This window comes from Apteryx rowi, unplaced genomic scaffold, assembly GCF_003343035.1.
Source record: "Apteryx rowi isolate R43461 unplaced genomic scaffold, aptRow1 scaffold_20, whole genome shotgun sequence".
Lineage (NCBI taxonomy): Eukaryota > Metazoa > Chordata > Aves > Apterygiformes > Apterygidae > Apteryx > Apteryx rowi.
In genome coordinates this window covers 5,150,821-5,175,391 of record NW_020448308.1, presented here as the reverse complement: position 1 = coordinate 5,175,391, position 24,571 = coordinate 5,150,821, and the positions used below count along the sequence as shown (strand labels likewise).

At 55.7% G+C, this 24,571-nt stretch overlaps 1 protein-coding gene across 1 annotated transcript in view; it reads right to left on the bottom strand.

Moving 5' to 3' along the window:
• Positions 1-7,796, bottom strand: part of METTL27 (methyltransferase like 27) — a 123,223-nt gene extending 115,427 nt beyond the window's left edge. Inside the window, exon 1 of the mRNA XM_026063641.1 lies at positions 7,584-7,796. Within this exon, the coding sequence (XP_025919426.1) occupies positions 7,584-7,796 (213 nt within the window). The remainder of the gene's footprint in view (positions 1-7,583) is intronic.
• Positions 7,797-24,571: the final 16,775 nt, after the last annotated feature.

Genomic DNA, 24,571 nt, shown 5'->3' with positions numbered 1-24,571 from the left:
GCAGTGACCTATGGCATCTGCTCTGGGTGACCTCTCACTTGGCATGTCTGCACAGCCACAGGCATGTGCAGACCCCAGACCAAGCATCAGGCAACCTTAGAAACTGGGAAACACCTTCATCATTTCTGACTTGCTAATTTTTTTTTTCTGTTTTACCTGAAACAGAATTTCCTTGTTTTCCATCACTGAAATCAAAAGCAAACCCCAAACCACCTGGGTTCAAAATGAAATGATTCTTACAGCCTCAAACAAGATTAACAAGATGACTGGTTTTGTTTTATTTGTTCACACTTAAAATATAACCCAATTCCATGCTAAAATGAAAAATTCCAAAAATTCTGTTTTGAAATGGTGAAATATTTATTTTTTCTTTTTTTTGTCTGGAACTTTTTCAGCAAGCAGTTTACATGGAGTGAGGTGTCATTCTGCAGTAAATAAAGTATTAATTAAATTAAAATATTAGCCATGTGCTAGTTACGAACAGCATCTTAATTGGCCTAGTTAGGCCAAAGTGTTACTGTGGACCATGGGATCTGGGTGGCAGAGCAGAGGTGAATTTGAAAGTTGTCCCAAGAGCTTCATCCATGCATACATCTGTGGCAAATGGCCCCTGTAATCAGCAAATGCCTAACGTCAGGACAGTCAGACCATTGGGAACTGGGGGCTTCTGAACACAAGCTTGCACAAGCAAGTGGATGGAAGAGTTGTCTCTGTTCAGACTTTGTTCCTGGGAATAAATGAGACAAGGACAGTAAAGTCTCTGTTACCTCACTGGAAATGAGGGATTTGCAGGGTTAGAGACACCATCGCTTGAAGTAACAGGTGAAACTCTGGAAAAGCTGAGATATGAATTTAATGATTGCTGTGACCCTGAGCAGAGAGAGACTGCAGAGATACATGTGCTGTTTTTATCTGAAAGTGAAGAAGCTCTGCCCCTAGAGAAATGGTCCAAGCAGCAGGAGCTGCTGGTGGACCCTGGCAAAGGACTGAACCAGAGACAGCCCAAACCTGAAAAGAAGGACAGATACAAACTTAGCAGGAGAGTGAGCCCTGAGATTTGTGCACACTCTGGAAAACAGCAGGAAAATTAGGAAGAAAGCTACTGAGACATAGGGAGAGAGTGGAGGGTTGCAGAAAGCAGAACCCCTTCATTTCAGTGGCATTGTGAGCTCGGCAAGAGATGAGGCATTTGGCCAGGAGCAGGATCCACCAGCCTCATTTCCTGTACCTTCATATCTGGTCTCGTGCAGGCAGATTTAGCACCAGCACCAGTGAGCTGCCCGACCCAGCTCTGTGCCCTCTGTTCCCCTTGCTTCCCTTAAATCTCCCTGTACTCCTGGCTCCCTCTCATGTCCTCATCTGACTCCTTTTGGCCAGCCGGCTGGGAGGAAACAGCGAGGGTTGGTGGAAGGCCAGGGCTTCGCTTGTGCAGCAGCTTGCTGCCAGACTGGCTAACAGCTGATCCCTCCCTGTCACTATCCGGGGGGTTGTATTTCCGGGCTCGCTCCTCAGTCTAGACAAACCAACGAGAACTGGAGGTCCCTGAGACCTTCTAAGAGTCCCAAAAGTGCAAAGCACAACATCCAATGGCTCTCACCAGCCTGTCCATGGCCCCAAATCAGGGCTCTAACAGCGCTTCCAACTTCCACCTCCTTGCGCTGTGCCATACCCAGGAGAGGCCTCTGGATTAGCCCCTGCACATCCCTATGAGGGATATAAGGGCAGTTCCTTAGCATGGCCCCTCCTGACTGTGCCAGACTTCAGTAGCAGTCCAAAGATGTGGGGGTCTGCCTGCAGATGGCAAATGGGGCTCTCCCCTTCTTTCCTATCCTACAGAGTGGCCACCCAGAGGGAAACACGGACTGGGGACATGTTGGGAGGGATGTTTCCAGCACAGTCACTGGTTGGGGAAGAGTAGGCCTGCTGCTCACCAACCGCCCCCAGCAATGGGGAACGGCAGCCAGGCAGGGCTGGGCAGAGCCCCTCTGGCAGGAGAAGCCCAGCAAAGCATAGCCTGAGAGGGGATGTGGTTGCTGCTACTGCTGCTCAGGGAGAACAACTGAAGAACAGCATCAGCCCAAGAAACGTGGGCCAGAGCTGGCCAGAAACACATGTGGCAGAAAGAGAAGTCCTGCAATTGCAGGGACACAGCTCTAGAAGAGCCTCTGGAGGTGTGAGAGGGGGTCCTGACTGGTACTGAAATGAAATGTGCCCCGCGATCCCACCAGCTCATCTAGTGCCCCAGTGCTGGTCCCATCCCTGGTGTCGTTCCTGCCCACTCAGCTCACACAGGAACTTCTGAGCCCAGTTCCCACGAGCACCTGCCTCTGGTGTCACCAGCACTCGCTCAGACCCTAACCCCTCTGGTCCTCCTCTGCTGCCTCTGACACATTCCCTCTCAAAAGGTCTCAGTCCTTCTCTTTCTCTCCAGTTCCTGGCTCTGGAGTTGAACCTTTCATCCCACATGGTGTTTGCAGCTACCTTGATCTCTCATTCCCTCACACTCCCATCTTGGACCAGACTCTTGCAGGGTTGTAGATATCTCCTCCCTTGTCTCTGCTTTGCAACACTGCACCATCCATCTGTGTCCTCGTCCTTCTATGGTGCTGGCCTTTCCCCTTCTCCCCTGCTTCTCCCGTGAGCTATTCTCTGATTTCGATGCCTGGTTCCTCCTGCCCTTCTCAGCCCCCTCCATCCCTCTCAGTGAATTCAGCTCCAGCACCGACGACCCCTTTGTGTGCTGCAGACAACCCCACATTGCAGCACTGCGGGTCACTCTGGCTGGCTGCTGTTTGCAAACCCTGCTCCAGCTCTCTTTGTCATGGTCTGGCCATCTCCTTGGTCCAGTGCTTGGGCTCTTCTGCCTTCTCTTCCTGTTAGCCTGCTCGCTCCTTGGCCCCATACCTGCTCGCACCTGCAGAGCATCACTGTGGAAACCCCCATCTTGGCTGGCTGATAGACTCCTGCCTTTGTCCGTGAGTTCTCCTGGTTCCTCACTACTTTATTTTGTTAGAGTAACAAGTCCCACACTCACATTTCCAGCTGCTTCATCAATAGCCAGGCAGTGCAAGACCAGATGTGAGCGACCACCATACACATCAGCAGGTGCTTCCCTCATGGGCAAAATAATGGGGAAATTGCTTGTGAGGAAGCTGTGGATCCCCTGGGGATCCCAGACAGGGTGGCAGAAGGGCCAAGCCATCAGCCTGCAGGTAAGTAGCTGGCTGCTACTGGAAAGGACATTTTAGCTTTTAGGGTGATTTCTGTCATTTCCCAGCAGGGAGAACATGAAATGCCAGTGCCAGGAGCATGAGGCTTTTAATTACACACATGCTGCCTCTTCAGGAGTCAGTCAAGAGGGCAGGAGATAGCTGCTGAACAAAATCTCTCCTCTGATAAGAATTTTGACACAATGGCCTTATCTCAAGGTCACCCACAGCTGAGCAGGTCCCTCTCAGGCCTCCAGGTAACCTCCAAACAGGAGAGGGCTGTGTCTTTGAGCCTTTGTGGGGAGTTAAAGTTTCCTAGAAGGGGATTCTTTGAAAAAGGACATCTGTGCTGATCCACAGCCTTGTCGACATTAGCAAATATATCATCTTGTGGGTTTTTTGTTTTTTTTAACCCAAGCTCCTGGAGTCATGTGACTGTGGGAGACTCAGATTTCACTTTACTGGTAAGAAAATGTTAAGCTTTTCTGGATGCATAGAAAAGCTGGAGGCATAAGCCTTGTGGCTTAAAAAGCAGAACACAAGAATCCATATCCAGTATGTACTTTTTTTTTTCTTTTTTAATAAGTCTTAATTTGAAGCTCTGCTCTTGATTTTTGGGCTCTGACTCATGTTTGGGATTATCAGGGCTCTGGGAGCCATCGACTGGCATTTGCAGGGTGCATTGGGAGGGGAGGGAGACAGCCCAGCCCTGCCTGCTATATGTTTCCTCTCAACACCACAAGGATCTGGCTGAGAGATAATAGAGCTCCACCGCCTTTTCCTTAGGGCCTCTCCGTGCTACAGACACAAACTGGAGCACAGGCAGTGTCTAAAGTTCATGTTCTGGCTGAGTGTTACCAGTTACATCTCTGTGCTCAGTTGCCCACAGCTCCTTCTGGGTTGATATTTTCCAGCCTTAGTCTCTGCACAAAGGCGATTTGAAAAGAAAGTCTCTTTGAACATGATTTGGCCATTTTGGAGTACGAAGGCAGTGAAAAGCAATGTCTCCATAATAAACATACTTTTTTTTCTTTCAAGAATACAAAACAATCTTCTAATATTTAAGTCACTCAACTGCAGAAACTGCTGGGGGTCAAAACTGACATCTGGCAGGGAATCATTCCTGACTGAGAAGAACTCTGGAGCGTTCCAGTAAATACCGTGTTTGCTGAAAACTATATCCACCCAGGCACAGCACGTTTTTTTAGTGATGGTACCTTTAACCAACACTTGGAAAGCTCACAAGCTGCCTGAAGAAGTAAGAAAGCAGACACTTGAAAGATCTGACTGAACATCCCAGACAATCAGGAGAGGGGCAGAAAGAGGGAGAGAGGTTTCAACCCCAAGCTGCAAGAGCTGGACTAGCACCACAGCCTAAGTTACCTATCAACAGCAGATGTTCAGCTGTCCTTGAGAAGGACAATGTGAATGAGATGTATGGAGCCAGGACCACTAAATCCCTCCTTGGCCAGCATCAGATTGTAGCAGTTCAAAGATACATCACTGAAGACTTCCCAGAACTACAGAAATACCAAAGAGAGTTCAATATAAATCATAGAAGGTTTTAGGTTGGGAGGGACGTCTGGAGGTCTCTAATCCAGCCCCTGTGCAGAGCAGGGCTAACTCCAAAACCAGGTCAGGTTGCTCAGGGCCTTCTCCAGGCAAGTTTCAAGTATCTCCAAGGATGGAGATAGCACCACTTGTCCAGATCCTGTCCCAGGGCTGCACCACTCCTACCATAACCTGCGCCTCACAGGTGCAGCATGTCCATGGGTCTTCTTAGCTCAAGGAGAGCTGGTTATTTGAAGAGGAATGGAAGAGGTGACTGTGAGAAAGAGAGGTAAAGCCTGCAGAGAAGGCCCAAGCACCATCACGGTTCTCTTCTGGTTGTTCATACAAGGTGCAAAACTGGGAGCCTGGGCTGACCTGCCTGAGACTTGTGCCTCCCCTTCTCTCACCAGCCAGGTGTTGACAGATGTTCACAAGAGAATTTATAGTCCCTCCATGCCGGTGGGCGAACAATGCTGTTTCTATCATTCACACCAAGGGAAAGCATCCCATCATTGCACGTGGCTGCAGCTCTGGACCCACCGAATAGCATTCTTGTGTTGGCAGAATCTCTTTCTGTAACAACCACAAGAAGCGACTGCCAGAGAGAAAAGAGTTAATGGAAAGTTAAGATTGGGTGGGGTACAGCTGGGGTCACACAAGCCTCCTTAGTTACTCAATCAAACCCAACAGATACACGTACAATGGGACCTTCCAGCAATTGGCGGTTGGCAGAGACAGGCTGCCTAAGCCTCTGCAGTCCCCGGACAGCTCTTGCAGTGCTGGCAATGTATTTTGTGCTTTAAGAAACACCCACACAGCAAGTGTACACTGGAATAGCTGAGAACACGGAGATTCTGCTCCCTCCAAGGCTTTGCTGCAACGTGTCTCCATTTTGTTTCCAGGCCTTACATAGCTCCAAGAAGGGAAAGGTTTAACAGACTGTGAAATGCTGATGCCAGAAGGACATATCACAGGGCTGTGGCTTGGGCTACAAACAGGGTAATTGAATGTTCCTGCAGGACTGGCACACAGAGGTAATATGGCTACAGAAGTGTGGCTGATCTGATGGGAGCATGGGAAAGAGCTGCACGGGTAGAGCAGAGTGCTGGGACAAGCTGGGCCCCTTTGAGCAAATATGGGTAATGCACCCAAGCAATGTACAGGGGTGAGAGAGTGAGAGAGAGAGAGAGAGAGAGAGAGAGAGAGACCCCATCTCCAGACTGCCCTCGGAGTAGCCAGTGTTCATGAAAAAGGGTATCGGTGTTTTAACAGACACTGGTCCAGCCTTGGTTTCAAGAGATGGGATTGGTAAAAGGCCAGAGTGACTCTTGGATGGCTGAAAAGAGGTGGTGTCATTTTCCCTGGCTACACAGCTCCTTCTGTGCACAAGCCCAAGTGCACGCTCTAACCTGACCTCCCACTTGTGCACACCTCAGTGGCCCGCACGTCCTGCTGCACCAAGTGTGTCCACTGATGGACAGGGGTTATCTTGAGTCCTTGCTCTGCTCCTGCTTTTAGGAGCACTGAAAGCACTCGCAGCCATACGCAGGGGTTGTGACTGGTGACCTCCCATGGTGAGCCACAGCTGGCCGCAGCTGCCAACTCCTCGGGGCCTGCCTGGAAAAATCAGAGCTGATCCAGGAGAGACCTGCAGAGGCAGCTGAAAATACCTTTGAACAAGGAACTTGACAAGCCTGAATGTTGGGCTTGCCAAAAATAAGAATGATTTGAGCCCACAGGAAGATTTCTAGGTACTACAGAGCCCTGTCCGTGCCCCATACATTGCCTCCTCCTCCTGCCCTGTGATGCGTTTCTCTGTAATGCTGTAGCACACAGACCTACAAAGGTCACCATTTCAGAAATCCTTGTTAGTCTGGAGGTTTTTGATCGCAGGATCTAGTGGCACGATAGCTGATTAACCAAGAGAGGAAATCATAAGGATGCTCAACCATGCAAAGGGAAGGGGCAGATTCCCTGTCCTTTGATGATTTAGATAAGACTATATTGCCTTTCTGGAAGACATGCTGTGGCTCAAGCATGAGTCACTCGCTCAGGAGAGGTGTGAGCAGCTGAAATGAAAAGGCCTGCACAACGCCAGTCAGACTGGGTGAACCAAACATGCTCAGTGGCCTGTTTTCCTGAGACCATGACAGACTCTGTATAATGGTAAACTATTTTGACCTGAGCGTCAGTGCATGGCAGCAGCAAGGACCAGCAGCTGCTTTGCTGCTGTCCCAAAGCTCTCACTGCTCATGCATGACACCTGTAGGTCCCTGCAGCTGCACTTCTCCCAGCACCAGCAGCTGCATACTGCATCCTGCCTCTTGCAGAAAAGCAGCTGCAGGACATGAGTGTGTTTGTGGAGGCCCTCAGTGTCTGTGACAAGTCCAGAATCACCTCTGCTCAGCTGTGGCCTGTTTCTTTCTTCTCCATTACAGTCCACCTGGTCCCCCCACTGGACGTTCCTGAGAGTTTTGACTCATCTGCTCCCCTGTCAGCTGCCACCCATGCCTGAAGCACATGCTCCTCTTGTGTGGCCAAAGACTTCCCCGGTCACTGCACACAAGATCCTCTTGTGTTTGGGGTCTCACGCTCACAGAGCAGCAAGCGTTGCATGCTCTGCACCATGCGTGACCTGCCCCAGCATGTGTCCCCATGGTAACCACGAAGGGGTCTTCTGCAGAGGTGCTGCTGGAACCGGACTCCACGCCTTGTGCAGATCCTGCCAGCAGGCCCTCTGGATGCTCTTTGGAGCAAAGTGAGTTTGCCAGACCTGGCTTCTGAGTTCATGGAAAATCCCTTGTGGTCCTTATTGCATCTCACAACTCCCTGGCCATCCATTTTGGGGGTCAATTCTATCTCCTCCAGGTAGCCCTCAATTTTTTGTCTATATCCATACACAAAGCTCTGGGTTCCTTCTTCATCATCATCAGCACTAAATGTTTCTACTCCACTTTTCTCATGGGATGAGTCAGTGCATGTCTTCCTGTGGTCACTTTCTTGGGCTTTCTGGGATATTCCCAGCTGCAAATTCATCTTGGGTTCAGATCAGGCATTAGTGAAAATTTATTCCCCAGGAGGGTGGTGCAGCCCTGGGACAGGTCCCCAGAGAGCTGGGGGATCTCCATCCTTGGAGGGTTTGAAGCCTCAGCTAGATAAAAACATTGGCTGTAGTGAGTGAGTACTGGCGACACTCTTGCTGTGAGCCAGAGCTTGGGCTGGACACCTCCAGAGGCCTCTTCCACCGAATATCCTGTGATCTTCCCCTTACACATAACTTTTGTTTGAGCATATCCCATGTATTCCTGCACAGGCGCCATAAAGCTGTGTCACACCCTGTTAGCAACTCGTAGCAAACTGTGACGCACGCTGTTTACGGCAGTTGTCATAGGAAACAAAGTTCGGTGTGAATCCCTGCGGAGGCAGGTGCCGGGCTCCTCTGTAGCTATGGCAAAGGTGTGTTTACTTCTATGTTTTGTGTGTCGGAATGGAGTAGTGTTACCCCTCGGGACAGTGTGTGTGTCTGTGACAGCAGGGCAAGGCTATCAGGTGCCTCCCCCTGCAGCAATTTCAGCATTTATGGGAAATGTGTGGGACCCGCACCTGCCATCCATGACAGCCACTTGGGGACCTGCTTCGGAGACCAGCCGCACGAGGCCTCCTCCCTGCAGCTGTCACCGTTCCTGGCCAAGGCACCCAGACTTTTGCCACCAGCACTGGCACAAACAGGCAGATCCTGGACACGGTCCCAGACATACTTCTCCCTCCAGTACTTGCGACGTTTTTTCTCACCCTGATTTTGCACTACATAGCAAACTCTTTCCTGCTTGGGCCTCCCTACAGGAAATGTTTTCTGCCTTTCCCCTTTCTCTTTAGACTGTACCCGTAACTGTGCCTTCCTGGCACTGGCCAAATTGCACAGCTTCTCCCCGACACTTTGCAAACTTAAGCAAACGCTCCCAGCCCTTCCCTGCGGGCAGCTCACGAAATGTTTGGCTCTGCCCTGGCCAAATTGCAAAGTGCTTGGATTCCAGTCCCCTGTGTAATTGCCAGGGGTGGAGGAATCTTGCCTCACATCTATTCTTTCTAGGTACAAAACATGCTTTCAAAAATCAGAACTGTTTCACTGGCAAGAGATGGAAGCTGTTAGAAACATCCAGCTGCCCCAGTTACAATTCCTAGCAAGGCCGCTTTCCTGGCCCTGCTCTCTGCATGTTTTATAGATGCATGCACGAAGGATGCATTGCCCAGACCCCCAGGCCAGCACTGGTCGGGGGCTCTCCATCCCTGCAGGCCCCATAACTGCACTTTAGGCAGCTGGAACTGCTGCAAAGCTGTTTCTTGCTCGTCCTCAAATCCATTCACTCCATTCCTCCTGTTAGAGCACAGAGAGCTTGTGTTTAACAACTGTGTGTTTTCCCTCAAACATTACGTAATTCGGCAACGAGAGCCTAGCGGACGGTCGGGCCAACCAGACTGCTCTGCCCCCTGCTGATGCACACCCCACCCTCCGAAACGGAGGGTGCTCTTTGCCCTCCATGGCCACAGCCCACAGCCTTTCGCAACAGCCACAGCTGCTGCACGCAGCAGTCACGAGGTTGCCATGCACAAAGAAGAGCAGGTGAAACGAAAACTCGGTGTCTGTGCAAAGCCTACCAAGGGCTGAGTGGTTCCTCTGGCCGGCAGCTCTGCAAGGGCCCCCCATCCCTGACGTAGCTGAACTCCAAGTGTGGAAGGCAAAACACTCCCTGCAATTCCCACCTTACAGATTTCCTGGGGTCATAGCAATCAGCACTTTCCCTAAAATAAAGTGGGAGTTGCAATAAGCCAGACAGCTGGGCTCTGGAGGGACTATCCTGAACAAGGATTTAGCTGACACTTCTTTAAGTAGGTGTCCAGGTTTGGGACTTCTCTTCTCTTGCAGGAGAAGAAGAACTCAGTGAATTTGCTCATAATTTGCATTATCAGAGGCTGACAATTTCGAATGAACTCAGACTGGAAATGAGGCAAATATCATTCTGCAAGGGAGCAACCCAGTTCAGCTGCACACCGGTGTCACACAGGCAAGAAAGCCCCTGGCACCAGTGTCTGGACAGGCATGGGACAGTGTCTGTGGGATGCGGTGGCCTTTGCTAGTCAGGCCTGGCTACAACGAGCCAGGAGAGCCCCTGTGGGCCATCGCACCAGGGATCAGCGCTCCGTGTCCCCAGGACACCTCGGGGCCGGGGAGAGGGCTCAGCAGTGTGCACTGCTCTCCCCCACTGGACCGTCTTGGGCACAGACAGCTCATTTTTCTGCAAACTCTCAGTTTTTTCCTCTGGCTGGACGGCTGGATCCTGATGCCGGACACCTCACGCCTGCCACCTAACGGCCACTACGGGATGAGCTGCCAGGCATGGTGGCTGTTGACAGGGTCTGTCCGGTCAGACGTCTGTCCTGGACACTGGGACTGTGGCCGAAGTCAGGACATTGCTGCGTCCTTTCCAACGCGCCAAGCAGCCCCCCCCTTTGCCTGGCCGTGTCCCGGACCTCACAGCACCCCGCTGGGTCCCAGTCACCATCCCTGCCACCTGCAACCCTCTCCTCCCACCCAGGCCAGACCTTGCCCTCTCCCCACAAGTGTCCCCCCTCGGTGAGGGCTCTGCCTCCGTCCTCCATCCTCCAGCGGTGCTGGGGCCCTTCTGGAGCGAGCAGGGGCAGTCAGGGTTAAATGCTCTCTGCTTTCTCTCCATCCCGGCTCGGGGCAGTGAGGCTGGGCACCCGCCGGCTGAGTGCACCGGTCCAGGTGTAGGATGTCTGAACACAAACAACATTAGCAATTGTAAGAGAGAGAAGCAGGGGCCGAGCTGGGAGAAACTCAGAGCCTCAGCTGCAGTGGCTTGGAGCACAACGCCAAAGCCGGACCCCTCCTGAGACAGCTTATCTCGAGACACTAATGTTTAATTTCCGCCACCTTTTGCCTCCCCCTCCCCCCCCAACCTTCATGTCTGCTCGGGCTGGGGGAGCTCCAGCTCTGCCCTCCATCTGTCTCCCTCCACTTCTGGAAACCAGTCCTCACTTGACACCCAAGCTGCCTCCCGAAGGAGTGCAGGGCTCCCCCTCAGCCCAGCTGGCCCCCCTCGAGCCCCCTGCGCCCAGCCCCGGCCGGCAGAGAGGGCAGAGCTCAGCGTCCCGTCCCCCCCCTCCCGCAGCGCAGCACTGAGCGATGGGCGAAACCTGGCCTGCGCCCAGGCGCTGGCCCCAGGCCCGCCAAAGTGTGAGGGCGCCTGGTTGCCACCCGAGGTGCGATGTATGGCCTGGCCATTATGGTACGGCGCGGGTCAGCCCTCCCCTTTCCTCCCGCTGGAGGCTGTCTTGGCAGCTCCCCCGCTCTTTTGGCAGAGATGCACCAGAATTGGAGAGAGCAGCAAGGGAGAGAAATTAAAAAAAGGGGAAAAAAATACAGCCCAATAGCCTGGAGAGGCTTGTGTGTTTGCCCTTTTGTCATGACGTAGTGTCCTGTGCCTCTCTCTCCCCCCTTCTCTCACTCGTTTTCCCCTCCCTCCTTCCAACCCCCACCCCCCTTCCCCTCACATCCTTGGAAGCAACAATTAAGCAGCTCTGGGATAAAACACACTGACTGCGAGAGCACGGGGGCATTGCTTCAAGAGATGGCAAGGCAGCCAGCTGCACCCCTCTTTCCCGGAGTCCTCCTCCTCTTCTCCATCCTCCCGGCTTCTCAGCAAGGAGGTAAGGAAAGAAAAGACTCCTTTCCCTTAACCCCAGAGCGCGCTTTTGTGGAGAGCCCGGGACTGCTCCGCAGGGACCTCCATGGGCACCAGGGCTCAGGCACTGCGCCTGTGGCCGAGGGGGGAAACCTGCGTCCTGCCTCAGCCACAGGTGGTCACGGCCAGGGCCGCGTCTCCCCGGGGAGGGACAGGCATCTCCCGTCCTGCCTTTAGGGACCTCCCGGCCACCCCAAGGTGGAAGGTGTCCTCGGGCAGCCCCTCTGGGTGCCACCGGGTGCCCTCCTCCCCAGACAGCTCTTGCCCCCCCCCAGTCCTTGGCTGACGTAGCCTGGTGGGTCTCACCAGAGGAGGGGTGACACACCACTGTCTGGGAATGGCACTGGTGGATGAAGCACTTGTCAGGGGAGGCTCTGAGGTGCTGTTTCCTGCCAAGTGCGCTGCGTTCCGAGACACGCTCACAGCCCGCAGGGAGAGCGGAGGGCAGGGCGGATGGGGATGGCTGCCAAGCTGCGACAGGGACTAGAGAGGGTGAGGGGCTGGGGGAGCGCGTGTCCATCACCCCCCCCCCCAGTTTGATCACTGTATGAGAGCTGGACAGGGCGGTCGGGGTGTACATGCTCGTGTGTGTGTGTGTGTGCATCCCGCAGTCGATGTGTGTGAGCTGCCGCGCAGTGTGTGGCCGTGACAAAGCCTGCAGCCGTTGCTGGTTGTATTAGTGTGTCTGCAGAGCAGCAAGACCTGTCCAGATTGTGGGCTTTTGGTGCTCAGGGCAGCCCCTGCACCAGTCTACTTCTGCATGCATCCCCGGTGGCTGTGTATTTGTGCGTATTCCCTGGTGTACGCACAGTTCATGCGAGTGAGCGCGACACGCGCCTTGCATGAGTGTGAGCTGGTCCCTGAAATGGCAGCATCACCCATAGGGACCGTGTGACACCTCCAGAGCATGCACGCGTATGCACGGGCAACGAAACTGTTCCCGGTGCCGTGGTGGGTGGGTGAACACACTGTGCACCAGTGTACACACACCCCCTGCGTCACACCACACTGCGTGATGAAGGTCGCAGCCAGCCCGCTCAGCAGGTGCCCGCCTGTGGGACAGCTCGTGTTTGGTGGTCGGCCATGTGCAGGCACAGGGGAGACCAGTCCATGCACCACGGCGTGTGCTCAACCTGCGCTAGTCACACTGTGTGGGAGTTTCCTAGTCTGTAGTGAGCAGCGTGCAAAAGAGCCCAGGGAGCACTGTGCTTTAGAGCAAAACCCATTTGTTTCGCCGAGTTTGTGTCCTGGAGCAGTCAATGAACCACTGCAGAGAAAGGCAGAGAAATGCAGAGCACTGCTTGAAACACAGATTTATAGGATGCTGCATTGGCAAAACTGGGCAAGGAGCTGTGAGGCGGGCAGACAGCATGGTTAAGGATGGGAGGCCAGAGATGAGACAGTCAGCTCTGGAGAGCCAGGCGGCCATCTAGCTTTACAGGGGACAGTGCCCTGTCATGTGCACAGGGCTTGTGCTAGGGAGAGTGCGCGATGCACTGCCAAAGGGGAAGATCTGAACAGTATCGTCAACCGGGTCAGTGCCAAAGCCATTGCTGTGTGGGACCAGCTTCTCAGCAAAAGGGGGCAGAGGACAGAATACCAGGGGCAGCAGCAGGCACTGCCAGGGCTGCATGTGGGAGCAGGCAAGTGCTGGCTTGGAAGGCACCCTCTTCCCCAGGGCAGAATCCTCAGGGCTGCTCTCTGCAGTCAGCAGCTTTTTCGTGCCAGTTCCCTGGCGCGCCCTGCTCTGACCCAGTGCTGCGATTTCCCAGGACCCCAACTGCCGGCTGGTTTGCCTCTGGCTGAGCAGGCGGTGTGGCTCCGGAGTGGTGCCAAGACAGGCGGCTCCCTGTAAAGCCGAGCCGCCGTCTGTGCCTGATCCTGGATAGCTGCAGCTCAGGGACCCGTGGCCAGGGTCAGAGTGCCATCCTCGATGGGATTCGGATCGTTCCTGGGCACTTGCCACCGCTCAGAGTGATACTTCATGCTGGCTTATTTAACCACGGTGGCTTTGCTCACCAGTTTGCAAGCATTTGCCAGTTGGGACAATCCCAGGAAAGTTTTGGCTCTGCGGCAAGATCCTGCAGGAGTTTTTGACTGTTTTGGGGCTTCTGGCCCCACTCCAGTTCCTGGCTTGCTCTCAGGGTAGTTTGCTGGTCTGGGGAGGCAGCTCACAGAAGAGCTGGCCCTGGCCCTGGACACCATCCCAGTGCTGATGGGGACATCAGGGGACACTCTTCCATGGAGGAGTGACCTGTGTCTCTGCAGCCTGGCATGCTGCAAGTCAGGCAGGCTCAGCCGTGCTCCCTGCTCTGCCAGCTTGCATTGAGGCCGAGCTGGGGCAGAGGCATGTCTGGTGGCATGGGGGAGTGATGATGCACCTGCAAGGGTGCTCTGAGGTGTATCCACACAGAGGTGGCTCAGGGCAGCACCTGCAAGTGGTGTCGGTGGACTGTCCCTTGTGGTACCTCCAGACCAGCCTAGATGTGAGCCAGACAGAAGAAAAGACCCTTGAGAGATCCCAGGGTTAGGAGAGGGAGAAAGGGGCAGCCTCATTGCACATGAGCAGACCATTTCTGGCAGAGATGCCATATCCCAAGCCGGTGGGGCAACTCTATCTGAGCAGTGCCTGCCTGTGGAGGAGCTGAGCCCTGGGCTTTCAGCTGCCTGGGACCGGTTGTAGTTGGGAAGCTCCCTGGCCTGGATGTCCGGGCAGTGAGTTGGACTCTGGCCCTGCCTGCTTTGCAGGCTCCCTGGAGTGCAGATGTGTACAGGACACTGTGGAGGAGCTTCACGGCCTCATGGGCTGGAACTGGGCCCCCATATGGAGAAGGTACATTTCCTCTAAAAGGTGCCAAATCCAGCACTCCTCAGCATTTGGAGAGAGGTATCTGTCCTTCAGGACTTTCCATGCCAGGGGCACAGGGATGCCCCCAGACAGGGACACTGGCCATCCTCAGAGAGGACAGAGACACCATGGGGTGTCCCAGCCCACTGGGCTCCGGGGCCACAGGGGGAAACTCAGGTGCAGCAGACAGACTGACAATGTGTGTGTTGGTATACTGGCCTCCAACAGGGCATTGTGGCCCTCCTGAAGATCGTGTGAAGATACAAAAGTCAGTCAAGAGTCCCAAAGCTGCTTTGGTCTCCTCCAGGCTTGGCTCCCAGTAAGGCGATTAGTGCAGGTTCTTGGAGGAGAGTCATTCTGTGACCACCATATGCCCAGAAAGCAGCTCTGGGGCACGTATCAGATCATGAGAGGGAAACTGGTCCAGTGCTGGGATTGCCGAGAGCCTTTCAGCTCCTGATGCCATTCTCCTCAGCTGTGTAGGCCAGGGGGCAAGGGGTAGGAAGCCATCCTGCCATCTCCAAGCTGCCTCAATCGTGGGCACCCCGAGCACAGTCCTCCCCTCCTGGCATCTCTTGCAGGCCAGCCTGGGAGGGCATCTCCCCTTCCCAGCACAACACCTCCTGGAGACACCGGCCTGGGTGGGGCTGCTCCCTCAGCAAATAACTTGCAGGGTGCAGCTTGTTCACAAGGGAGGTTTCAGTACTCAGAAATGAAAGCTGAAGCTTTTGGGGTTGGGCACAAGCCAGGCTCTTAAACGCAGCTCTCCCCACTCCCCCTGTTAGGCACTCACCCCTGGCTGGTTTCCCGAGCTGCTACCAGTGGGCTCGGGTCAGGACACATCTCGGGTTCAAAGCGTGCCGGGCAGTTGCCTGGAGATCACATGTTTCCAAAACTGATTCTCCCAGAAAAGAAAACAGAAATGTGAGGAAAGAGGGAAATATCTCCAGCAGTTACTTGCTGAGCCTCCTTCAGGAATGATTTCACGCATGCACAGAAAGGACAGTGAGGTCTGCTGACGAATCGGATGTTTGGCTGCCTAGCTCGGGTGTGATGAGGGCTTTAGCGTCAGAACTGAGGCTGTGCACTAATGTCCTATGGTGGATGTTTCAGCCTGTTCTCATCTCTCTAAAGAGAGGAAAATAAGATGTTGACCCCAGAAAACATCTGTATTTCTTATTCGTAAAGAAATCTGCAAGTCATCATGCAGATAGTAAAAATAGTGGAGATAATAGCGTTGTGCAGATAATAGAATTAATGATCAAATGATAGAGAGCGCTATGGAAGAAAAAGTCCATGTTTTAGAAAAAAGTCTCCATGCCAGATCCTGAAATACTTCCATGCCTTAAGCCTTAATGCAGCTAGCACAACACATTCAGATGCAAATCCTCCTGCCTCTGAACTGAGAAGAAAGTTCCCCCTGGTGCTGCTGACTAGCCCAGTGCTTGTCAGGTCTGTGAACTTACTAGCCAGCCACCGTGCCAAGATGTGACCACAATCCTGAATATCACTGACAGAGTGGAGAACACAGGAAGACCTATGTCTGACTCCTTTACTGCAGCACTGGAGGTACCTGGCTCTCTCTAGGAGGGAAGATATAGAGAAATGCTCTCTTCCCAAAGTCCCAGGCAGGCTCGGTCCATGGATAGAAAAAAATGCAGAAATCCTTCAGTCCTGGAAGAGCTGTGACTCAGTTCCTTCCTTCCCAGACATGCCAAGGGAAGAGGGGATGGAGAGGCCAAAGGGAGAGCACACAATGCCAAGGATTAGATCCCTGAGAGGTGCTACACTGAGGGACTACCTCCTGCCTGCAGCCAGGAAAGAGGTCCAAGACTGGGCTCTGGTAAAAGACTGGGCTTAGAGGTGTATGATAAGCATGGCCATGTGAACACAACCCAGACACCAGGTGGAGGAAAGAAGGACAATTCCTATAGCTTGGTGTGGCCTTGGAGAGCCCAGCGATGCAGCCAGAACAGGAAGCAAGGACTGCCTTGAACACCAGAGCTGTGGTGGCTCTCAATCCCACTGATTGGCAACACTGGGCCAAATTTGGCTGTTGAGCCTGGTCCTTGGCCTGAGACATGTGTGGGTCAGAGACCTCCCTGTGACATCTGGCAGCCAGAGCACTGCCTCCCTATTGGGAAGAGCACCCGGCTCTGTGGGGCTCCTGAGGACCAGCTCTCAATGCCAGCAAAGAGGGCCCATGCGAGCTTGTAAAAGAGTCATTATAACTGTGACACCAAGTGCAGAGCTGACCACATTTGGCATCAGAGCTGGTCTTGTTAAGCCAGGGAGAACCAGCAAGGGGAGAGCAGGCTTCTGCAATGCTCCTGAGCAAACCCATCATGTCCTCAAACCTAGAACGGCCTCCCTAGCACAGATATCCTGCTGCCCCCCCTGCCAAGACCGTGGCAATCCAGGCTTGCGTCAAGGCTTGCTGTCCCCCTCAGTCTCCTGATCTGGGCAGGGAGGGGGCTAGTGAGGCAGAAGCTGATGAACACCTGGCCACTGGCACTGTGAGGCAGCCATGTCCTCTTTAACTCTCCAAAACATGCATACCTCCCACAAATCAAGGTGCTGGGATGAGCACAGAGTCTTGGCCCTCGGCAAGAGTCAGGACAATGTCTGGGAGATGCTTCCCACGAGACCCAGGCTGCCGGAGGCCACCGCTGTGCTCTCCGGGGCTATGGAGGTAGGGATGGTGAGACCACAGCAGCCGCAACTGGGGAACCTCTCTGGCAGGGGCCACAAGTGCCCAGGCAGGCAGGAGCTGTGGCCTCAGACAAACACCCAGGGAAGGAGAGCTGCAGCCCCAAGGTGGTGTCACCTGGACTGTTCTTATGTCCCTGTGCACCCTAGGGAGGCTATGGGCCATTTGGGCCTCCAACCTCATTCTGGCTTCCCCTCAAGGTCTCTGACCAGCCAGCGATGGGGAAGAGGGACAAAGGGGTAAGAGCTGAGCTCAGCACCTGGGTCTTCAGCGTGCCTGGCTCTGCATTCCCAGCACCATCCCAGCACCAGCCTGGTGACAGCAGGGCCCTAGCCTGGCCCAGCGAACGAGGCCATGAGGCTTGGGGGCACTGCGGGGAGCTGAGCACAGCTGGAGGAGCCCCGCTGGTGGGGACCCTTCTGCTTTGCGGGGGACAGCTGATGGCCTTGGGCATCCTGCTCCCTGAGCGTGTTTATGGCTCCTGGCTGTCCCGACAGCTCTCGCTCCCAGCGGTGGCGGAGCATCCCACGCAGCCAGCCGCAGTCTTCCCTTCCCAGCATGACGGGTGGGGGAGGGCGGGTGACGTGTGGACACTTCCAGTTTGTTTGGAAACAAGCAAAAAGCTGGGATTTGTTTTTCCGAGCTTGGGGGGGTGGGGGGATGGGGATGTGCTGGGAAAAGGAGCGTGCTTCTTAAATCCTGACCAGCTGCCTCCCTCGGCAGGGCAGGGCTGTGCCGGGCTGTGTCGGTGGGGCGAGACGGCCATCCAGACAGCGGGGCAGAGCAATGACTGAGTGCATGCCTTTGGCTTGCTGGAGCATGTTATCAGCCCCAAATTCCACTCAAAGTGAGATCAGCTGTTTGAAGGCTGGACTTAATCCCTGGCCCTGGAGGGCTCAGCCCAGCGCTAGCCACTCTGGGCAGCCCTCACTAGCAGGATAGAGACTCTCTGGACTTGGAGCTGTTGGGGTCCCAGGCCAGCTGGGGTGGTCCCTGGCTGCCCCATAGGTAGCCAGGAGCCCTGGGAAGCAGCTTTGGGGTCACATAGCCAAGTCTTGCTCTTTTGCATCCTTGGGGTACGTGTAGGTGTCATGGGGACAGTGGCACAGGTTGGAGGGGTGAGTCCTGGGCACTGTGTCACAGACACAGCACTGTGCATGCACATGTGAATGCCTGATGCAGCTGTTCCCTTTGTGTGGGAATCCTGATGTGTCCTCTGCATGTGTCCTCACATGTCCTCTGTGTGTGTATCCTGACACACACCTTCTGCATGTGTGTGAATCCTAGTGTGTGTGTGTGTATCCTGACATGTCCTCTGCATATTTGCATGTATCCTGACACACGTGTCCTATGCGTGCCTATCCTGATGCCTGTGCTGTGCAGCTGTGTGCATCCTGACACCTATTCTGCAGGTGTGTGTATCTGACACAGGTGTCCTGTGTGTGTATCCTGACATGTCCTCTGCATATTTGCATGTATCCTGACACACGTGTCCTATGCGTGCCTATCCTGATGCCTGTGCTGTGCAGCTGTGTGCATCCTGACACCTATTCTGCAGGTGTGTGTATCTGACACAGGTGTCCTGTGTGTGTATCCTGACATGTGTCCTATGCACATGTGTCTTGACTCCTGTGACATGCATGTGTATATATGCTGACACGTGCCCTCTGTGTGTGTGTGTTTATGTGTATCCTGACACCCATTCTCTCTGCACGGCTGAGTTGGGAGTCCAGCTGGACCCTGTCACAGGTACCCCACATGGTGCAGAGACACATGTGAGCTGAGGCAAGGAGGTGCTGAGCTGTCAGGGGGTGCCAGGAGTGGGCACAGGGCTATGGGGAAGCCCTATTAACACCACATCTGGTGGGTGCTAGGAGAAGAGATAAGCAGCAAAATGTGAGCCCCCACCCTGCCAAGCCAGCTCTGCTACCCAGGCCCCTGCTCAGCACCTGCGTTCTCCATTGGCCACCCTGCCCTGGCCACCTGGCCACTGCCAGCTGGTGCCAGGGGCTGTGCCACCTGCGTGTGCCTCCAGGGTCCCCTGTCAGCCTGGCTGGGGAGCTGGGGAAGTTGCTGCTGCCCTGGAGCAGGGGACCAGGTCTGTGTTACTGCAGGGCTCTCAGCACCCATCCTCTGTGAGCTCTGTCACCTCTGCCCGGGACAGGCAGGAGAGCTGGGTGCAGACTGCCACAGCGGGGCTGGCTGCACTTAGCTCCAGCAATCCCCAGTGTCCAAAGCCACAGTGTCCAAACCCTGCAGTGCCCAAATCCTCCTGTAGCCTCATTCCAAACCCTACAGCACTACCAACCCTATTGCATATCCTACAGCACTGCCAGCCCCGCTGCCAGCCTTGCTGCCCACCCTATCGCACTGCCAACCCCACTGCCAACCTCATGGCAAACCCTACCGCATGCAAATTTCACAGCACTGCAGATCCCATCCCCAATCTCACAGCACTGCAAACCCAATCACATACCTTGCAGCACCTCTAACACTGCTGCCAACCCCACCAATAACCTCACAGCACAGCAAACTCCATGGTACCACCCCCCCCACACACACCCCACAGTGCTGAAAACCCCACAGCTCTTCAATCTCCACTGTAAGCCCCACTGCGAAACCCTCAGTGCCAAAACCCCACTGCCCCAAAGTACTCCCAGTACTGTGAACCCACCGAGAACCTGAGAGTGCCCCCCACCCCACCGTACCTCACTGCCAACCCCATTGTAAACCCCACAGCACACCTAACTCCACACCATCACTTACACCCCACCAGAAATCCCACTGTGAATCTACAACAAAGCAAGCCCTACTGCAAATCTCATTGAACCCCCCTTCCCCCACCAGCCACCTCCACAGTGCCAAAAAGCCCAACAAAAAGCAAAGTACCCCCCTGCATTGCAACCTGTTTGTACTGCAAACCTGCCTGCAGAGGAATCCCCCTCCAGTCTCTACCCCATCCAGGAACCTCATGGAACAGGCTGGACCATCCAGGTAATTGCCTGGTGGCCTGCAGGAGACAGACAGGATCAAGACCAACAGCCCCCCAAACATTTCCATGGTGTCTGAGCATGAGTTCTGAGCACAAGTGCCCTTGAAACCAGTGGGAACTGGGAGCTTATCTCAGTGTTGCAGAGATGGCTAGAAGGACGTGGGCCCAGCAGGAAGTGGGTTTGGTGGGTCTCAGTGCCATCTCCTCATCCAAAACGCCAGCCCTCCCAGCTTGAGCCCAGGAGGGTCTTCCCACTCACAGTCCAGCAGGCAGGGCTGGCAGCCAGCATGTGTGTGGGACAGCCACATCTCCCTGCCTGCTCCCTGCAGAGTTGCCCAAGCTTGAGGGGGACCCACGTGGGCTGTGGGGATTAACTGGGATGACTCCCATGTTTGAGTACTGTAGGGCCTGAATCCATTCCCTCCAGGGCCATGTGAAGCTGAAAGAAGGTGGGAGATGGCTCTAGGTGTGTAACAGGACTGGCTATCAGGGGCAGAGCTGGATGCTAGCCAGACCTGCTCAGTGCCTGGCCCAGTCTCCCTCGCACCCTTAAGGGACCTGTGCCATGTCTTGCTGACACCTCCACTGAGCTGTTTGCCCTGGCTCCCAGCTGGGGCAGCTCCTGTCCCCATCATCACTAGAGAAACTAAGGTGCAAGGAAAGGCAGGGACCTGCCCTTGATCCCTCACCCTGGAGCTGTGTATCACATCCGATCTGGAGAGAGCAGCTCCCCTGTCCCAGGGAAGTGCCACCGACCTCGACCTACTGGAGGCATAAATCCCTGGGGGGCTTTTAATGACTGCTTCTTCTCTTGCAGGTATCCCTGGTGCTATCCCTGGAGGGGGAATCCCAGGAGGAGGCTTTTTCCCAGGTAAGGGGGACCCAGGCACTGCAGCAGAGCGAGGAGCAGGCAATGCTGGGGGGAGGCATCTCCCTGCTTGGAAGGATGAGGCAGCATCCCCAGGGCAAGTCCTTGTGGGGACAGTAGCCAGGGCATCTCTGAACCTGAGCAAGGATGGCTGGCAGCTGCAGGGACCCTGTTTGCTCAGAGGAGCTGAGGACGCCCTGCCAAGCAGCTCGGCCCTGGGCGGCTGCCCAAGCCCCAGGCCCGTGGCATAGGGGGCAGGGACTGTGTGGCTGTTCCAGGCATATGCTGGGAGTCCCTAGCCCTGGGCTGTCATCTGCACGCTGCTTGGACCTTGCCATGGGAGGCTAAGACCCAGGGCTTGTGCTTGGAGGTCACAGCCTCACTCCAATGCTCCAGCCAGGGGCTTGGGGACACCACAGGGGACACCCTATGCCTGTCATGCCCCTTGTGCCCCACTGTGCCCCCTTCCAACTCAGATCCTGTGGCATCAGCCCAAGGGGAGCCTGGCAGGGCAGTGGGGCTGGAGGGAGCTTACGGAGACCAGAGCTAAAACTGTGCCATTGTTTGCAGGTGCTGGGGTCGGAGGTTTGGGAGCAGGTGAGTACTGGGACCCCTTTGCCCATGCTACACCTGGAAGGGGAGAAGGGTGTCCCCACAAACATCGTTGCAGTGGGGGGACTCCAGGATGGGGGGTGGACACTGGCCCAGCACAGAAAGGCAGAACAAGCTCTGTGAGCTGGCAGCAAGATCTGGCCTCACTCAGCTGGGAATAATGGCTGGTCTTGCAAGGGGGGCCAGGCGAGTTCCCCCTCCCTGGACACCTGCAAAGGGGAGTTGTGTTCCAGGGAGGGATGGCTCTGACTGCTCTCCCCTCATCTCCCCTAGGACTTGGGGCTGCAGGGAAACCTCTCAAACCAGGTAGGAAGTGTTTCCTTGTCTCTCTTGCTGACTCCAGCCCAGCTGCAACAGGAGCCAAAACTCAGAAAGAAGCCATGGGGGTCGGGTTATTTCCCAGCATCTGCTGTCCTTTGTTTCTCCTGTGTGGTCAAGGCCCAAGGACTTCCCCTCCCAGGCCACGCTCTTGGCTAAGGCAAACACCAGCTTGCTGCTTTCCACTCCTGCCCCACCATCCTAACCCTTGCCAAGCTCCTGGTAGCTCTGAGGGCTCCATGTACCTCCTTTCCTCGTCTGCTGCTTTGGCAAGCTGATGCCTCCTTCCCCAGCTGATCCCAAACCCCAGGCCCCAGGTGTCCCCTGTGGCTGTGGGGCATTACAGGGCTGCTTGCTGAGTTCTTGCAGCCTGCAAACCTGCACCAAGGCTCCTCAGCTTGGGAAAGATGCAAATCCCAGTAACATGAGTTCTGCACTGACCCCAGCCCTGCCAGGAGCTGGTGCCCAGGGGAAGCTGGCAGCACCTCTGCTTGGCTGGATTCGTGGCCAGGTGACTTTTGCAAGGTTTCCCACACCCCATGCTGAGATCTGTCTGTCCCAGAAGCCGGGGGCTAGGAGGGGGCCATCGTCGGGACAAAGACGAAGTTGTAGCAGGAGGATGCACAGTTGAGGGCAGTTGGCCTCTCTGATGCACCGAGCCAGCTTCAGGGCAGGGATTGCCAGGAGGTGCTGGGGATCACTGCCCCAGCCAGCAGTGGGTAACGTGGGGCAGAGCGCAGGGCCTGGCTGCCTGGGTGCAGGTTTGGTGCTGATGGAGAAGCACCAGCCTGATGCCCATTGAGGCCTAGGTGGAGATGTTGTTTCAGACCGAGGCCGGGGTCTCTCCACCTTGCCGGGTGCCCAGGACCCTGGGGCCCAGTGCTGGTCACCTGGCCCGCCTGCCCACAGCCACCCCAGGGTGGAGGTGAGCCGTCCTCCCTCGGCCCCCGGCCGGCCCGTCTGTGCCGCAGGAGCGCCAGCCCAAGGCGGGGGCCTGCAGCCTCCGTTTACTCAGATTTCAGTGTGTGGAAAGAAAAACAAGGCCCTTTATTTCTGCGTAATTAAAACCAAACGCCATGCAGCCGTGAAGCCCCAGCCGGAGCGGTGTCCGCGCCATGAGCCAAAGGCAGTGGAATTTGCGCCTGGAGGGAGCGAGCGCTGATTAGGCCCAGATGTTGGAAGGCAGTGTTGGCCGGAGCCAGAGGGACTCATTCCTCAGCCATAAACATTTCGGCTCCATCCCCTCCTAGCCCTGCAGGGTGGGGGGCAGGCGAGGGAGAGCGAAGAGGGACGGCAGCGGAGAGCGAGGCCGGGGGGTCAGGGCACCGCCAGGCAGGGATGCGTGCCATTCCCCACCCTTGTTGGGACCTGCCTTCGTCCCCCGTGCCTGCCCCCCGGCCATGGCGCCCAGGAGAGAGGGCTCTCTCACAGACCGGGATCAGCAGGGTCATGCCACAGTGCGGGTGGTTAGGTGCCCCATCGGTGCGGACAGGAAAAGTTTGCCTCTGGGAGCTCTCCGTGCACACGGGCACGTTCCCGGCTGCCCCACTCCCAGCTGCGAGAGTCACGCACGTCCCCGGGATGAGATGGCGGCTGCGATATTGGAAGCAGGGCACTTGTGCTCAGCCAGTCCTGGTGGGGACAGCCCTTCATTTGTCTCGCGATGCTCGTCCCAGCGCTCGGCAGGGGCTCTTGGAAGACCTGAAGCCAGTCCGCCCTGCCTCATGCTTGGAGCAAGAGATTAGGCCAGCAACCTTCCCAAGTGGCTTCCAGGGAAAGCCCACAGCCAGCCATGCCAGCTGGAGACTGCAGCTGTGTTTGCACAGGACTGGCCTGAACGAGCGGAGCAAAGCCCAGGGCCTCTCCCAGCCCCTTCCTGGGTGCCGCTGCACCTGGGCTCAGCCCCAGCCCTTCCCCTTTCACCCCCTTCTCTTTCCAGGGGTCGGAGGCCTCGGGGGACTCGGCCCGCTTGGCCTGCAGCCAGGTGAGCACAGAGTGCTGGAGATCCCCAGCTGAGGACTGTCCCCAGCACTCAGCAGATGCAACGTCCCATCCCGTCCCCAGAGACCCACCCTGGGGACAGCATGTGTCCCCACCAGGTGCTCACCTAACCCTGCCTGGTGGATTCTGTCTGGGCTGGGCACCCTTGCCAGACCTGAGGGACTGGCGGCTGCCAGCAGACAGATGACTGGTCCCCCAGCATCACGACCCCACCACATCAGACCCTGTGCAACCCACAGGAAATCTGGGCCCTACTGTCCCAAGCAGCAATAGGAGAGGAGGTGGCAGGACCCAGGGTCCCCACAGGGTCTGTAGCAAAGGGACAGTGCCCACAGGTGGCCCAGCCAGTCTGCCCAGGGCTGCAGGGCACCCAGGTGTGCACAGCAGCCTGGGTGGCAGAGGCACTACTGGAGACAGGCAGGTGCAGGGGTAGGGTCAGGGACAGGCACCTGGAGGGGAGGTGGGGAGAGGTTACCCCAAATCAGCAGGGAGAGAAGTCACTTGCGCAAGCCTGGCAGGCACCCCTAGAGCCAGGCTTCCAGCTCGCAGCCTGCTGCAGATACCTCCTAACAACTGCCTTGCACAGACTAACCATAGCCCCGGCATCCCCACTGCTCCCCAGGGCAGCCATGGCCTCCCCTGGCTTACCACCCATTGCCATATCCTGCGTGGAGGACGGGATACTTCTCTTCCCAGGC